The 17,528-nt window shown below is 35.7% G+C and overlaps 2 protein-coding genes across 2 annotated transcripts in view; both read left to right on the plus strand.

The window, feature by feature from the left end:
• LOC124405424 (protein lifeguard 1-like) overlaps window positions 1-17,528 on the plus strand; it is a 339,693-nt gene that overhangs the window by 268,786 nt on the left and 53,379 nt on the right. The window lies entirely within an intron of this gene.
• On the plus strand, window positions 8,490-14,245 carry LOC124405417 (exportin-2). Its single transcript, XM_046880291.1, has 16 exons — window positions 8,490-8,755; window positions 8,892-9,037; window positions 9,713-10,051; window positions 10,281-10,388; window positions 10,504-10,596; window positions 10,730-10,897; window positions 11,005-11,134; window positions 11,209-11,372; window positions 11,444-11,633; window positions 11,719-11,917; window positions 12,041-12,301; window positions 12,452-12,543; window positions 12,628-12,931; window positions 13,109-13,276; window positions 13,443-13,753; window positions 13,973-14,245. Exons 1-16 carry the CDS (start codon window positions 8,671-8,673, stop codon window positions 14,116-14,118), a joined length of 2,904 nt encoding a protein of 967 aa, XP_046736247.1. The 5' UTR covers window positions 8,490-8,670; the 3' UTR covers window positions 14,119-14,245.

A 17,528-nucleotide genomic window follows, 5' to 3' on the forward strand; every position in this document is an offset into this window, starting at 1 on the left:
TCTGTCAATTGCCCAACGCAACGCTCTAATGTCGCAGAGAATTATTTATTTTTTAATCCACTAATTTAGCCCCGTTCATTGACGCTATTTTCGATGCTAAATAATTTATCGCTTATACTACGGCTGCGGATAGATACGATCGCGGCAGCTCTCGGTCGACGGTGTCACACGTATAAGTCCTGGCATATTAAATTGGACCTAATCTCGCCGTTCTATCGGTTATACACAACCTGCGTACCAATTCGCGATTAGAAATTTTATAAATCAATGATGTCGCAGCATTAATGGATGCCCAGTTAGACTGTTACACGCGTACGTCTTCGTAGTCCTTTTTTGGGGAAGGAAAGAGGGGGGGGGGGGGGGGGGGGAGAGATCCTGAAACCTGTGAAACAATATCCCTGCGTATTTGCAGGAACGACACGTTCAATTTCGTTGAAAGCTTTCCGTTTCCTGCTGCAGTATAAAGCGATACACCGCGGGCGCTGCTGCACATTCAAAGGATAAATATTACAATAAAAAAGCTCGTCGCGTTTGTATGTTCTCATCGTACGGTTATACAGCGCAAGTTACGGGGACGAGATCATCTCACGGGTCTGACTACCAAATCAAACAACTTCCCGGCTTAGGTATACATACACACGTGTTGATCAGATACTGACTATGTGAAAGCGCCCGCGCGCAATACGTTTCTAATAGGCACAAATTTAACGCCGCGTTATTATTTATGCTGTTTGAGTTGTCGAGGAAAAAAAAAGATACATATAGAACAAAACTAAAAATTTGAAAAACAAAAACAAAAAAAAATAGAAAGAAAGAAAGAAAGAATGAAATTGACTTTTACGTGGTTTCCAACGTAATTGATTCCCAAATTTTATTTCAATCTGCAGGTTCACAGAACTACTGAATTGTTAAATAATAAATGAGAATTTATTATTGTACAGTATAAATATCTTTTTTTATTCTTGCGTTGGCGAGAAAACTAAAGTCTTCATTCGTTCCTTCGGTTTGCTGCACAAAAGTACGATTTTCAAATTTATTATATTAAAGTTTCTAATTTTCCGGAAAGGTAAAATTATGTTGGCTGAAGGGGGCGTTATATTTATTTACGGATAAAAAAATACTTTTTCATCTAGCCTAAAGTTATTTAACACAAAAGGAAACCACGTACAATACATATATATATTGAATACTTCTCAAACTTTTAAGATACTGCAGGTAGTTTTTTTGATTTTCCCTAATTCAGAGATCAGATTCATAAAACAAAAATCAAAAATTTTCGTGACTAAAAATTTGCGGCTTGGCATTTTTTCTGTAATCTAATACGAGAGACCGAGAAAAAAAAACTGAAGATAGAAAATAGTAGAGTGTTACTTTTCTTCTTATTATTATCTTACTTATAGCCGGCATTGAATTCTTGTGTAAAGTATCTCGGTTGAATATTTTCTGCAATGTTTCTGCATGTATAATCCACAACGTTTTCTGAAAGAACCAAAGTCTTTTACAAATGATTTGTTTCTGTACGTTCATGTACCTATATACGTAACAAATTGTAAGGAAGACACAACGATCGAAATAGATCTCTAAATTAAATACCCAAACACGAGGAGAATCGTAAAAAGTATAATAAAAATAGAAACACTAATACCTTATTCACGATATCGAGTACGAAAATGATGATATATGTATATATAATCTAAAAAAAAAAAAAACACATCACCGATAATAAGCTTTTATAATTCAACTTCAACTCCGCAACGGGACAAGAAAAATTCTTCGATAATTCTCCTTTTTAAAGCTGAACAGAAGAGATTAAATTTCATGCAAAGTGGAAATCGTTCATTTCTGATTACTCCACCCGGACCGCGAGGCACCGATCAATTTTCAGGAATCGGGAATTCGCGTCAATCCATCAACGGGGCTCGTAGCTGCTGCCACTTCACCGTGAACCGAGAAATTGTCCGATCAGTCACTCTCACACCGATCACCGATTATTATGTGATAGAAGCTTTTTTATGAGAATTGAATGAATTCCCTCGCCTTAATTCCCTCCGCTATATCATCAGATCATCTCGTTCTGTTTTTACAGATCAAATTATTTATTTATTTGTACCAATATTGCACGCGTTTTAATTCGGCAAAAATTATTTCTAAACAACTTAATGATATCCACCCTTATTCCTTAGTTCTGAAGCCTGCTGGTGAAAACGATTTTACAGAACAGTCTAAGCCGTGAACTAAAACGTGGATCATTAGATTAAAATTACCTAATTGTAAGTCTGATAGGCGATCGCCAATTATTTCATCGCGTATAACAACATTGCGTCTAAGAGTTTATATATATATATATATATATATGTGTGTGTGTGTATTTCATCTAATAACCGTCAATTAGTTGACATTAGCCCGTAGACTTGAGTCTTCTTTCTTTTCACCTTTTCTATTTCTCTAATTCCTTTATCTCTTTGTGTGAATGTATGTGTGTGTGTGTGTGTGTGTGTGTGGATAAAAGCCATGAATTGTTTCGTATTTAAAAGGTTTTCGCCTCATTGTCGGTCTACAACTGCTGCAGCCGTTCGACTTTCGAGTGGACAAAAGCGGCGTTTCGTGACAGATGAAAAATGACTATGAGCTTTTTAATAAGTGCCTCTACTCTGTCTTGGCTCGTTCCGTTGACATTAATTGCCCCGGCACAGGCGCTGTGAGTGAGATCGCATCGCGTTGAAACTCGCATTACAGAACTCCGCGGAATCAAAAAGCTACTCCGCCTATACAACTGCCAACACTAATTATAACCCGACTTCCTGGATTAATAATTAATGGTGTATAGATTGGTGTAAAGCAAATAAAGACATTTTTTCTTTCTTTCTTTTTTCTTTCTTTTCCCCTTTATTTTTATAAAAGATAAAAACCCGCGCACATCTTTTAAATGTTTCAACCCCGTCCATTGTTTTAATATTGGAATAATATTCAATTAGTTCAATCAAATTGTTTTTTGTACACCTATGATTATTTTCAAAACTATATTTCTTCAATAAAAAACAAAGATTTCTCCATATTTTACCGCATTTTACGTAGAAAATTGAACAAATTTCTGTTTCTTGAATTGCTTTTTTAATTTCGGACGGAAGGATTCCTTCGTTCGTTAGTTAAAGGATCAAAAACGTTTTCTCAGTGTCCTGAAGATGGATTCAGGTTGGATAATGGATAATCGCGTTTCGTCGTTCTTCCACCATAAGTTGACGAACGGTTAAGGGGGTGCACTGTTCGATTTTAACGCTGTCCTCCATACCTTCAGACATCAAAGTCATTCTATACACAATTCTGAACAAAAGTACTCCATCACGTACATTTTTATTCGATGCAAAAATAAAGAAATGGCAGAAAAACTACGAATTTACTACAGCGATTTTGTATTTTTCGTGCCATTTCTTTATTCTTGCATCAAATGAAAATTTATAACAGTCTTTTTGTCAAGAATCGTGTATAGAATGAGATTGTTAAGCCCTGTTTGTGTTTAAACACGTGGGCCTCGATATCTGGAGTTAGAAACACGAACGTCGAAATCGACCAGAGCACCCCCTTAAAGACTCTGACGGTATAGAATTGAAAAAAGAATAAATTCGTCAAACTAAAAAGACTTAAAAGTTTATTCGTAACAATGTAACGGCGAATTTGAGGCTAATTATTAATGAATAAGAGCCGTGCGGTACGCGTTGAGTGGCACAATAGCCGTACATAGACTTGGCCGTAAATATAGATCCATCTACAAAGTTTGTCGTTTTCCGTGTCAGCGGTTAAAGAACGGGGTGAGTAAAAGTATAAGGGAGAGACAGACAGCAGGTCGAGGCTTACCAAGGCCTCTGATCTAACATAAACATTTGTCAGTGCCCTGGACACTTGCAGGCTTGATAACGTTTCATGTCCGTTATGAAACATTAAACCGACGGGTTCCTCGCGGTAATGATGCCCCCGGAGACAGTCCACTTCAGCAATTACATCTTTATCGTTGGTACGACGAAGCGAACGAAGCGAACGAAGCGAACGAAGCAGCTCGCAGTGTCACCCGACTGATCAAACAATTTTTAATTTTCAACCGTCAAGGCAGCAGCGACCTCTGATGTGCGCATGTGAATTGTGAGGTTGGTATGAGTGTTGTCGGAAAATATGCGGGAACTCCGGCATTACGCCATTATGCTATTATGATATTGCGCCGTGTTACACGATCAATCCAACGCGCGATCTTTCATTTTTCATTTTCCATTTTTAACCCTCGGGAGATTTAGGGGAGCCCGTAGAGGATCCGGGAGTGGAACGATTGGAACGTGTTTTACGCGCGTGCAGCGACGCCACTCCGACCTCCTATATACTTGTCTGCGGGTCTTCAATTATTCAATGAAAACCTTTTTAATTATCCTGCCATTATACCAATTCTAACCCTTCCAATTTTATCCTTCATTATCGGTAAAGCAGAGCGACGTGTGTTAACGTGAGAAACTTAGTGTTACGTGTCTACGGTAAAATTATTCCTAGTCCCCATGCAACGTCAGGGTGACCAAAAATAATTAGCTATTACTCCACACTTTCTTCTGTCGTTGGTTTTATCGTCAATTTTTTAATATCGTGTCATATAAATAAATACTCTTAGTTCAATTTTCATTGACACGGATCGATATGCAGGATGTTCTTTATTATCCACAATGTAAGATTGTTTGTTTTAAAATTATATATCGTCCTGAAATTAACGGATTTTTGGTAAAATCTACATAACGTTTAAATTCCAACGATCACTGATAGTCTTTTACAAAGCTTTATTGTAGAAATCTATATACATATATATGTGATTCGAGAGAGTAAATCAAAGCTGACAGAAAATGTGTAAAATTCATCATTTCCTGATGATATTTAGAAATATAGAAAAAATATTTCTAATGATAATAACAGTACAAGACAAAAAAGAAAACTGCATAACCGACCGGTTTTGTTACATAATTATTTGTTACATATAGTTATTTAATCAATCGTAGGTAATATTTCGAGGAGATTCGATTGATCGAGATGACTCGATCGGTAAGTAAAGTGTCGATCGGTAGCTTAAGCTGAGAACAAAGTGCTGATCGCTAATTCATCGCCAGTGAAATAAATTGGAATCAATTTCTTTTTACGTTGAGTACTTATGTATCACCGTTTGAAGTGGATAAACGACTCTGACGACGTGATAGTGGGGTAGTGTCGGTAAAAAAAATGTACTACAGTTACGTCGATCAAATGGCAATCTTGTTTACTGACATTAATACGAGTCCCGTAAGCTTCTCTATGATAAATTAATTTTCTTTTTTCTTTTTTTTTTTTTTTTAAATCGTCGCGTTGTTGGATAAGTCGTGTTTATTGATTGTTAATGCAGTTTACGTAAAATTCACATCGTTTCTTACTTTATGTAATCTACTTACGTATAATATGCCTGAAGAAGTTGTGAATTTAGCATGAAGATATTGGGGCTCGGTTGAAACGGAAGAAACACTTTTAGATGAAGATCCAATTTCGTTGAAAAGTTGATAAAGAAATGATAAGATCTAGTAATTCGCGAGGTAAATTGGGACAATGACGTTTTTACAGAAGCCATAGTATCAACAAATGTGATCGTCAAAGATTTCGACAATGTTCTGGATGTAAAAAAATTGTTCCTACGAACTTGGAAATTTAATCATGAAAAATAATGTACGGATTTGGATCTAGAAAAGAAGAATTTCTATCAATACTTGTACAGAGTTTGAAATTCTATCAAGATATAAATTTATTCAGATTTTGCATAGAGATTAAGCACTTAAAAAAGTACTTTTTACCTGCAATAATGTGGTAAAAATCTTCGGATTCGAATTATCAAAGCATCTGTACACTGATAAGAATTATAATAAAAAAAAAAAAACTCCAGATCATTTGCAACGTAAATGAATGAAAATTGAAATGTCTCCCAAAAACAGGCTCTTGTGTAACTCAACGCAGATATACAGGGTGAGTTTTTTTATCTTGAGACATCGAAATATATCAAGAAATATAAATTATACAAAGAAATGTTCAGCGCAAAAACTCAGGGTGTTCAGTTATTTGTGAAAACGTAATTCCCTGAGAATTCCAGGTTTGAAAGACAAGAATCATTATTTATCCAGTTTGTTCTCATGTATACAATATATGAAAAATACAATAGTCATACGAACAAAAATATTCTATATTTGACTAGATCACAGCTCATTGTGAGGCGAATTTATAAGAATTTGCTAGCACGTACAATTTTTAAGAAATCAGAGCTTGCTTCACAACCATTGTCTGAAAGGTGAAAGAAAAATTTGTTTTTCTCACCCAATAGCTAAATTTTTATCAACCTAAGATGAAAATTAGTATATTCCAGATACGACAAGAAATTTCCGGCTTTTTTCCAGGTGATATCAAAATCCCTGATTCCATAATTTACTTTATTTAATATTAATATAATATTTAATATTAAATACTGGACACCCTGAAACTGTTTGATATTGAGGGGAAAAACTAACCCCGTAAAATTCAACCCCCACCCAAGCCCCTGAGGACGTGAGGGATTGTAATTTCGACATCTTGAATGGAAATCCCTGTTTTTTTATCACAGACGTAAATTTTTCATGAGAAAATCTACAAGTTTTATTGAAAAAATTTTTGCCAATCCGATATAGAAGTCTCTGTAATTGCAGAAAATCGATTCGGAATCTATCGGGCTGCTTGTTTTCAAGTGATCTTTTACATCAAGACGCTTCTCAGTTGTGTACAAAGGATTCAAATCGCAGACCAACAAATGCATCGAAGTGGAAGGTCGCTATTTCGAGACTTATTGTGCACAATATTGTTAAACATTGACGAAATTTTATTGGATCAATACAAAAATAATGAAATTATATCAACAATAAACTCAGGGACAAAAGTAATCTGTTAATTATTGCTCGGTTTATTTATGAAATTTTGTTAGACACGAAAGAAAATTCATCTGAGCAACATAAATTATATTTAAAAAAAATAAACACAAAACAATATGCTCAACATCTGTATTATTAATATCTTATCTCTCTGCTTTTTCGCTAAACGTTCGTACCTATTATACCGATCACTATTCTCATTTATATAAAGTAAACATGTTTCACGCATTTTTCCATGCGTGTTTTCCGCAAACAATTTACCCGTTTCTACGACGGTCGAGTGAGTCTGCGAATGCGCATGCGCGGAGTTCTGAAAAGACAACTTTCCACTCCTAGGACTGAAAGATGGTCTTTTCGGTATTGCGTTTAAACAATCTAACATTACGCGACACTAACCTCAATTTCATGCTTCACACTCTCTGGTTACAACAACAAGGAGGTTAATACAGATAGATGAGACAAGTCAGCATAAAACTCGGCAGCGAAAATAGAAGAGAGACAGAAAAGAATGAGGAGATTGTTGGTGTCTCTCTCTAACATATCTTGTATTCGTGTTACATAACCTCTCACATTAAATACTCTCTCAAATTAATAAAACGTGTTGCATGAACAAGTATAACTTTTCGCAGACAAATTACAAATTTTGGTCTATTTATAATTATTAATGTTTCATTTTGCTTACCAATGAAGAACGAAGTTGCGGCGGTCTCCAGGAACCTATATTGTCGTTGACTGAATAATACACTGTTTTTTGCACACAATACAGCACTTCACTATTTTTCACTTTCCACATCACACTAACAGATCATTAGACTGATTAATATTTACTTTTGGAATATAATTTTCATTTTTGTCAACGAATTAATTTAGTATTTAGATTGTAACCTAACGAGTAAACTTCTTTTGTTTCGAACACACTGAACTTGCACCGATACCCACGGCAGTTGAAGTTTTCTGCATTTTCCGCACTCCGTAAAAAACGCGTAACACTTTTGTTATGTTAGGAATCGTGTATACAACAATGAGGCAACGGTCTCACGTATTTGCGATATATTATTTGTCTCCGGCTCGTACGCGTCCTCAACTGCGACTGATTTGCAAACTTACGCTCGGTCCGAAAAGACCGAGTTTACCTCTTCGTTACACAATATACTATTCACGTGTTGATCTCTCAGGTCATCCAAATCATAACAATAAAGTCACAATCGTACACAAGAGTAAACATACAAACGTAAACACTCAATTTCACCATCTAAAGTCACCCCGTTAACAACGTATTTATTTTTATTCTATTATCGTTAAGAGAAAATTTATGAAATGGCGGTTTTTGATCGGAGATAGAAACAATCAGAGTTGAAAAACAAACAACTATCGCGACACCGGATTACGAATGGATGGAACGATTTGCATACTCACAGGGTAATCTAGACTGTTGTCGGTAACTCTGTTCGGTCGGTAAGTCTTTGCTCTGCGTCGATATAAGGGTTTTAGATTGTAACAACCGAGGTGAGCTTAGTTTAGCACAGTTTAGCAAATACCTAGTACGCCTTGTTTCTGAGCGGCGACGCTAAGGTGGGAAACGGTACGTTAGATCACGGAATTTGAAGTTAGTCGAATAATGGAAGAATAGAAAGAAGCCGGTGGGTTATGTCGTGTTAATTGTCTCCGAAACTCGCTGTACTCTTCCGTTCGCAAGTTTTCACATATTTGTAAAAAAAAAAAATACTACAGAATGGAGCTAACCGACGAAAATCTTTTAACGCTGAGCGCGTATCTCAAGCAAACACTCGACCCCGACGTCAACGTCAGGCGACCCGGTGAGCATAACCTCACTAAATCAATGATAACCAATATAAATACAAATACATCCAGTCAGAGTAATTCACCTTGTCTTTCCTTCATTCTTTCGAATTTATTTGTTCACATACCACTTTTATTTCCTTTTGTACGCAGCTGAAAAATTTTTGGAATCCGTCGAAGTGAACCAAAATTATCCCCTGCTATTGCTTCATCTGATCGACAAGGCTGAAGTTGATTTAGTCATCAGAATCACCGGCGCAGTCACATTTAAAAACTACATCAAACGGAACTGGAAAATCGTACGTGTATCTAGTGTTTTAACTACATTTTATCGCAATCATTTATTCTGTGAATACTAGCGTGGCGCTAAAACACACGTCATTCAAATTTGCTCCTTTTAGATGCTACATTTTTCTCTTCTATTCTCCTAGAGGTTTCTGTAACTGATGCACAAAAAATAGTGTTTACACAACACGTATCGTGCTATGTAATGAAGTTAGCAAGGTTATCTCAAGTTAGCATTCCTCTTTGGACCCTAAATCTTTGATCACAGATTCTTGGAAATCATGATATAAACCTGATTTTTCATTTCTAACATTGGATTTGCTCCTGGAACGCTAGTAACTTATTAATTTTTTAAATAACAAGCTAATTTCTAGATTATTTCAACACTAATGATGAAAATATACTGATATTGATCCTCGATTACAATTGATTTTAATCAGACTTAATATTTTAGGCTTGAGAGAAGATGTCTGTGTCTTAATTCTGTAATACGACATATTCTGAGATAATTAAAAATTTGAATTTTAGTTTGAGTTTTTTTTACAGATTCCCTGGTTTTGTTACTAAAGAATAAGTCTAAACTTTTGAATAAAAATAGAATTTTCATTCCGCCTAAGTTTCAAAGACGAAACAAGTGTAATTAATTTCTAATTGAATGATTGTATTTTTTTCCGCCACAATCAATGAAGGATGACGAGACCGGAGATCGCATACACTCCGAAGATCGCCTAGCTGTGAAACGATTGATAATGAACCTGATGCTTCACTCACCAGAATCAATCCAGAAACAGTTATCGGATGCTGTTTCCATTATCGGTAGACACGATTTCCCTGAGAAATGGCCAGAGCTCATAGATCAGATGGTTGAAAAGTTTAATACCGGTGACTTCCATGTTATAAACGGTGTTCTTCACACCGCTCACTCCCTATTTAAGAGATATAGATACGAATTCAAGAGCCAGAGCCTTTGGACTGAGATCAAATTTGTACTCGATCAGTTCGCCAAACCTTTGACTGATCTTTTTTTGGTAAGAAATGTGGATCTTGTTTACATTGTTTATTATAATGATAGATTGCTTTCTTATATTCAGCTAGAAAAAAGTATACCAATAGAATAAAAATTTGTTCCTAAGATATGTAATATTTATGAATTCGTTGCGAAATTGCATATGATAAATTAAGAGAATCAGAAATTTAATGTACCTAAATTAACTGAATAGTCAGAATTCACTCTAATATCCACTTCATTCTTGATAGGCAACCATGAATCTTGCTCAAGTCCATGCAAACAATATTGAAGCCTTGAAGGTTATTTACAACTCCCTGGTCATCCTGTGCAAAGTATTTTATTCATTGAATTTTCAGGTAAGTAACGAGTTATATAGGTGAATACATGGATGGTCATGTATTAGTAATTACTTGGAGTGAATTCAACTAAATTATGTATTTCGGTACAAAAGATACTTTTTTCTTTGTCTAGGACTTGCCTGAATACTTTGAGGACAACATGAATGCTTGGATGACCAACTTTCACATGCTACTTACTGTAGATGTGCCAGCGTTGAAAACAGCGGTACTTAAAATTTGGTGTACATTTGTATCTGACCCTAGTGCTTGGGACAATTCCTTTACTCTGCTGTCATCCTAATAATAATCATAATTTTCAATTTGTAACGTTTGGAATACCATTTTTATTTCACTTACAGGATGATGAAGAAGCTGGTGTAATTGAACAGTTGAAATCTCAGGTATGCGACAATGTCGGTCTATATGCCCAAAAGTACGACGAAGAATTCCAGCCGTTCTTGCCCCAGTTTGTTACCGCAATTTGGAATCTCCTCACGTCGACTGGACAACAACCAAAATTCGATTCGGTAAACGACGTTTTTATTTGTTTAGTGAATAATAATTTTTATGCTATGAATCCATGGCACAATTGTGAATGAAATGAATGAAACATTGCAATTTCTCATTTTTACAGCTGGTATCTAATGCTCTACAATTTTTGGCCACAGTCGCCGATCGCGCACAGTACAGGCATTTGTTTGAGAATCCGACAACTTTAGGAAGTATATGTGAAAAAGTGATCATACCGAACATGGAGTTTAGAGGTTTGTTATTCAGTGGTAAAAAAAAATTAATAATACAAAGTGCTCATCGTACGTTTTTCCTTTATCTTTTGCAGAATCTGACCATGAATTATTTGAGGATAACCCAGAAGAATACATAAGACGTGATATTGAGGGTAGCGATGTTGACACGAGGCGACGTGCTGCCTGCGACCTCGTGAAAGTGCTGTCAAAATATTTTGAAGCAAAAATTATGGAGATTTTCGGATCCTACATTCAGGTAAAATAATCTTAAATAAATAGCAACCATTATTATGTGACCAATTAATTAAACTCGATGTGGCATTTCAGGTAATGCTGCAAAATTATGCTGAAAAACCAACAGAAAATTGGCGTAGCAAGGATGCGGCACTGTACTTGGTCACGAGCAGTGCTAGCAAGGGTCAAACCCAAAAGCATGGAGTAACCCAGAGTAGCGATTTGGTATCGCTGCCCCAGTTTGCGGTTCAACATATCGAGCCAGAGCTAGCAAAACTGAATGGTGTGTAGACTGGATGAATTTTATATTCAGGTGAATCGCAACTAAAAATACAGGACATGTCTTAATTTAAATCTTTTCGTTTCAGTTAACGAAGTTCCAGTTCTCAAAGCAGACGCAATCAAATTCATAATGATCTTTAGGTCCGTGTTACCCAAGGAATTGGTCATCGGTAGTCTGCCTCATTTAGTCAGACATCTCACCGCTTCGAGTTCCGTTGTTCACAGTTACGCAGCTTGTGCTATTGAGAAAATACTCACTTTAAAGGGACCTGACGGAGCTCTTTTGTAAGTACGAAACAGAACTATAAACACTGATTGAACAGTGAAAATGAAGTCTTCTTCAAAAGGGACATTCTTTATTCGTCAAACTAATCTCAATAATTCTTTCTGTATCCTTTTTAATCGCAGAGTCAAGGGAGAAGTGCTCGGATCTCTGGCAGCTGAATTGCTCAAGGGATTGTTTGCTACTCTAGAGATTCAAGGCTCGGAGGAAAATGAATACGCAATGAAAGCTGTGATGAGAACGTTTTTCATTCTGCAAGAGAGAGTCGTACCGTTCCTAGGTGACTTGCTACCTAAACTGACGGAAAAGCTAACGATTGTAGCGAGAAACCCTAGGAGACCGCATTTCAATCACTATTTGTTCGAGACTCTAAGTTTATCCATAAAGTAAGTATATAAGAGCTTCCCATTTGTAAACACTTTCAATTTCATCGTACAAAAGAAATTCTAATTGATTATTGTATTCGTAATATTTAAAGAACAGATTTACCAGCACATTTTTGACATCTGTTAACTCATTTTTCATTCCTCTTTCAGAATTGTATGCAAAACAAACCCAGCTGCTGTCGCTTCCTTTGAACAGGCTCTGTTTCCAGTTTTTCAAGGAATCTTACAACAAGATATTCAGGGTTAGTTTCAACATTCGATCGATGTTCTTCGTGTTGCGAGACTAAATGATCCTAATTCAGTGTTTCTTTTTCGACTGTTCGCAGAATTCATTCCCTACGTTTTTCAAATTCTTTCCCTTCTACTCGAACTCCAAACAGCTCCGGACATTCCGGAGCCTTACATGGCGCTCTTCCCGTGTCTGCTAGCTCCTGTCCTTTTCGAACGCCAAGCCAATATCCATCCACTGACCAGATTACTTCAGGCATTTGTGAGCCACGGTCCTCACCAAATTATCACCCAAAACAAGATCAGCGGCTTGTTGGGTGTCTTCCAGAAACTAATTGCATCTAAGGCTAATGACGATGAAGGATTTCATCTGATGCAAACGATAATAGAACATTTTCCTCCGTAAGTTGAATCCTTTCTTTTTCAAACGTGAGATTTCCTCATTTTTGTAGAGAATTTTAATTTCGCCAATTTTCAAAGAATATAATACGTATTCATATTCAGCTTTAAAAAACCTTTCATCCCAAATCCATGACTTGAGTCTTTTCTTGTCCCATTGATTATAAATCATGTTTTCAGAAATGCGCTTGAGCCTTACATGAAGCAAGTGTTTGTACTGCTTTTCCAAAGGCTAACATCCTCAAAAACGACTAAATATGTGAAAGGTCTCATCGTATTTTTCGCAACGTACGCTGTCAAGTACGGAGCCAGTAATTTGGTCGCAATAATCGACCAAATTCAGCCACAGTAAGCAAATTAATTATCAATACAAAATCAGAATATTTGATCATCAGAGGGTTAAACTAGTTTTTTTCGAGTTCTCTCCTTCATTTCAAATTTCAATTTTAACCAAACTAAAATAAACCTCTTTTTTCACTATCTCAATGGATTCTAATCGATTTTTCCTTTATAGGATGTTTGGCATGGTTGTAGACCGTGTGTTAATTGCAGATTTGCAAAAGGTATCCGGTGAATCTGAGAGAAAAATTACAGCCGTCGGAATATCAAATCTACTCACAGATTGTCCAGAAATGTTGAACAGTCCATACGATGCCTACTACCCTCGGCTATTGGCTACTTTGGTGGAGTTCTTCGAGCTCCCTCAAGATGAGAGCACTCTACCCGAGGATCAGGCTTTCCCAGAGGTCGAAGATGCTCCCGGGTACCAAGCAGCCTACAGCAGGCTTATTTATGCCGGGAATCCTAAGAATGATCCGCTCCAAAGTACGCGTGCAATTTCCCTTTTTTAATTTGCGTGTGTGTTTTATATATATATATATTTCTTTTTCATGAGCGAAGTTATACTCTGTAATTGCACTTCGCGCGTATTTTTAGGCCTTACAGCTCTTGTACAATGGAAGATCTAATTGGGTTTTGTTTCAATATTCTGAAAAAATTCTCATTGTTGCTGTATCAATAATTATTTGTGGATAATTCTTGCAGGTATCGGTGATGTGCGGCTCTATCTGGCACAAGGTCTTGGTAAACTATCACCGGGCCAGCTTCCCGGTTTGCTTGGTCAGATTCCAGAACCTAACGCTAATCATCTAAGGAATTATCTCCAAACAGCCGGTATTGGCGTTGCATAATACGATCCGAACGTACGAAATAGGCTTAAAATTTACCTAATGGCTCGTAGTATCAACAATATCGAGCTCAGCGAATTTTAACACGATGCAATGATGTTTTTCAGTTTTCTTATTCTCGTTTTTTTTTTTACACTTTTCCGTTCTTTTGTCATTATTTGTATCGAAAACCGTTGCCTTATTATCCCGCGAAACTCGTGATTAGTCTTGAAGAAATGTAAAGCCCTTCTCCCTCTTGCGATATGTTATTTAAAAAAGAAAGAAACAAAAAGAGTTATTCTTCATGATACGTGTTTTTGTATAAAATTGTACGCACATTTGTTCTTTCGTTAAAAAACAAAAATCAAGCTTGATTCGTATTTCGAATTTTCCGAAGAACCAGAGTCGAGGATTACTTAATCGATGATGATTTATTGTATTACCTATACACTGTGAATCTTTTTTTTCTTCCATTTACATGAAAGTAAGTAAGTAATCGATAATGCGTTTCAGTTTCATTACTCAGCGGGAGAGGAGAAAAGAAGTATTTTAGAGTAACGCGCAAAAATCTTTTCCGATGTTTAAATAACGTGCATCTAAGTGCTGGACATTAGAATATAAGCATATGAATTTTCAATGTGTATACCCAAGGTAAATGTAAGGAATATACTTGTAAGATGTCTTATAATAATATACAAGCTATGTAAAAGTTAAAAATTCGTCGTTTTAGGATAAACTGTTAGGAATATTGAGAAGAAAATTGAAAATTATTGCATATGAGTTGTGATTGGTCTAATCAGATCTTTCGAAATTGCGGTAATTGTTCTCATGTAAATTGAAACCCAGCCCTCCGAAAATTGCCTGAAAACGAGACAGAAAGCCTGATCTGTCTTTTAAGCAGCTAAATCTCGAAATTTTCACGATTGCGCGGAAAAAAGTGGCTACAAGTAGGTAACACTTGCGCTTTTTTTCAGAAAAAACATCTCAAATTATACTTGTATAGTTGATTTCAAAGTTACATCTAAACAATGTTGATCTGAGACTGAAATGTCGAATCGAGAGGTAGCTTTAGATAGGGAATAACCCGCGAATTAAAGCAGAACACGAAGATGTAACTTGCCATATAACTATATTTAATGAGCAACACAAACATCATATCCATACAATTGATAATACTTGTAACCAGATTGTTTTCTGTATAATTTGCTAAAAAAAATCGTCGTAAATTTGTTAATAACTACCCTTAAACTTTTCATCCTTTTTATTTTTTATTATGATCCATTAATCCACAAATATTCCGGGGAGAATCAAGAAAAACATGAAAGAAGACTCGAAAAAATTGAATTGTAAAAAATTGCATTCATGATCTCAGTAACGTAAAATAATTCTCTACGTTTAGTGTGATGTAAGAGTTTTGTCATTTTGTGCGTTCTTATTTAACCTGGAAAAATAATTAAAAATAAGTCAGGAAATTTTATGGAATTTCTCAACAAAGAAAAACTGAAATTTGAAAGTCAAAATTTTATATCGTTCCGAATGTTACAGCTATTGCGAAATATTTAGCGTAGAAAAAAATTCAAATACGAGTGAAATTTAAAACAGATGACTTTAAACCAGATTGAATACAACTTGTAACGATTATTTTAATTTCCTCGTTCATTATTTCAATTTTAAGACATACAAGGTGTTTGTAAAATTACTATTTTTTACCTGGCAAACCTGTAAGATTTAGAGACTTTTACAATCCATAATTAGAAGTCACCTTGTAATAAATTATGTACAAAATAAGAATACCCTTCCAACATAAATCATCACGAGAATTGTTTGTAAAATTAGAATACACAGTGTCTCGCGACCGGGAGTATTATCGATTGAGATCTAATCGCATGTCAATTGACGTCAAACTCAGGGTTGTCTGCATTCTAAATACAATTTCTCGCACCAAAATATCGTCGAATGCGAAATAATTCGGAAATAAGTACTTCGTCGACGGAATTTTTCGAACGCGATCTACCAGCTTGATTAACGTAACTCGTCCGAAGGGACGTCCGTGGACTCGCGCCCATCGCTCATTGAATCCATTGCAATCGGAAAGATAAAATAACGATTGGCACGCACTGGGTATGAGCTCCCTTATCAGGACGATGTTTTCCCGAGCCACACATGTTCGTGTGCATGATACACACGACTCTATATGATTTCAACTACGTCGATTTTAAGCCTCTCTGAGTAAACAGCTCGATTGCATTCGCACGCGTTCGCGGGTAGCTTTTTCGCGGCAAAAGTACACAGGTGTAAATTAAAAATTGTTTTTTCTTCGTGGCTATCCTATGAGATTTGATAAAATTACAACCTTTTATTGTATATTAAGTACATTTTTAATATCATATTATGAATAAACACTTTTTGTCATTTGAACAGGTTTATTAAAAATTTGAGAGAAAATGTGCAATCTCGCTTCTTCATCAGCGATTTTTAACGCAATTTGAATCTATTTTTTAAACTTTAACAGATGTAGAAATAATTCGTTACTTCAAAGGTGATATAGTGAATTGCTTCGAATGAATAAAACGATTTCAAGTTCTTGTCGATTCTTGTCGAATCGCAAAGTATACAAACATTAAATTTCCAGGATTAACACAAAATAGGCTCCATAAAAATCAGGTCACATTTTAAGACTAATCAGGCAAATTTTTCTGCTGAATAGTAATATTTATCAAGATACTTTTTCCAACCTGTTCAGCTTTTACAAAGCCATCAAATTATTTTTTCTCTTGTATTTCTTAACAAATCTGAAATTTTTAGAAGAAATATTTTCTCTGACTCAGCATGTGGCTGGGTGGATAAAAACGTCGGAACAAGAAATAAAAGAAAAATTCTCATTATAAAGAAATTTTTTGTTTCGAAAATAATCCAATAGTGTGAAAAACGATTTGATACAGAATATATTGGCCAGCGCAACAGATTGTAAATCATGACGTTGACTAATTTTTTAAAAGTGTTTTCATTCGGCCGGTTATTTTCGCGCCTCAATACGCTTATCAGTTAACATATTTAGACAGGCTTAATGAAAATTGTTCGTCGGTGTACAATAAACGACCGGTAATAGGTTTCTCTTGTGCCAGTACTAACTAGGCTTATTAAACTGGCGCAATATTCCTGCTCGGAAAAACATAATCTGCAAAAACGCGAATGTGCGGTACAGTAAAGTGAAAATTGAATGAAAGAACAAATAAAAAAAATTGCCTGAAATTCACAATATCGATTAGAACAAAAGCGAAAAACGAACGAATACATATAAACACTCTAGTAGCATTGCCCTCAGTTGCAAAAATTAGCGAACAGGGTAAAAACTGTGTCAGAAAAACACAATTACGCAATCCTGATTTTTATAGATCTGATTATTTCGGAACGAATTTCTTTTCTTTTCTTCT

The sequence above is a fragment of the Diprion similis genome, chromosome 4, assembly GCF_021155765.1.
Source record: "Diprion similis isolate iyDipSimi1 chromosome 4, iyDipSimi1.1, whole genome shotgun sequence".
Lineage (NCBI taxonomy): Eukaryota > Metazoa > Arthropoda > Insecta > Hymenoptera > Diprionidae > Diprion > Diprion similis.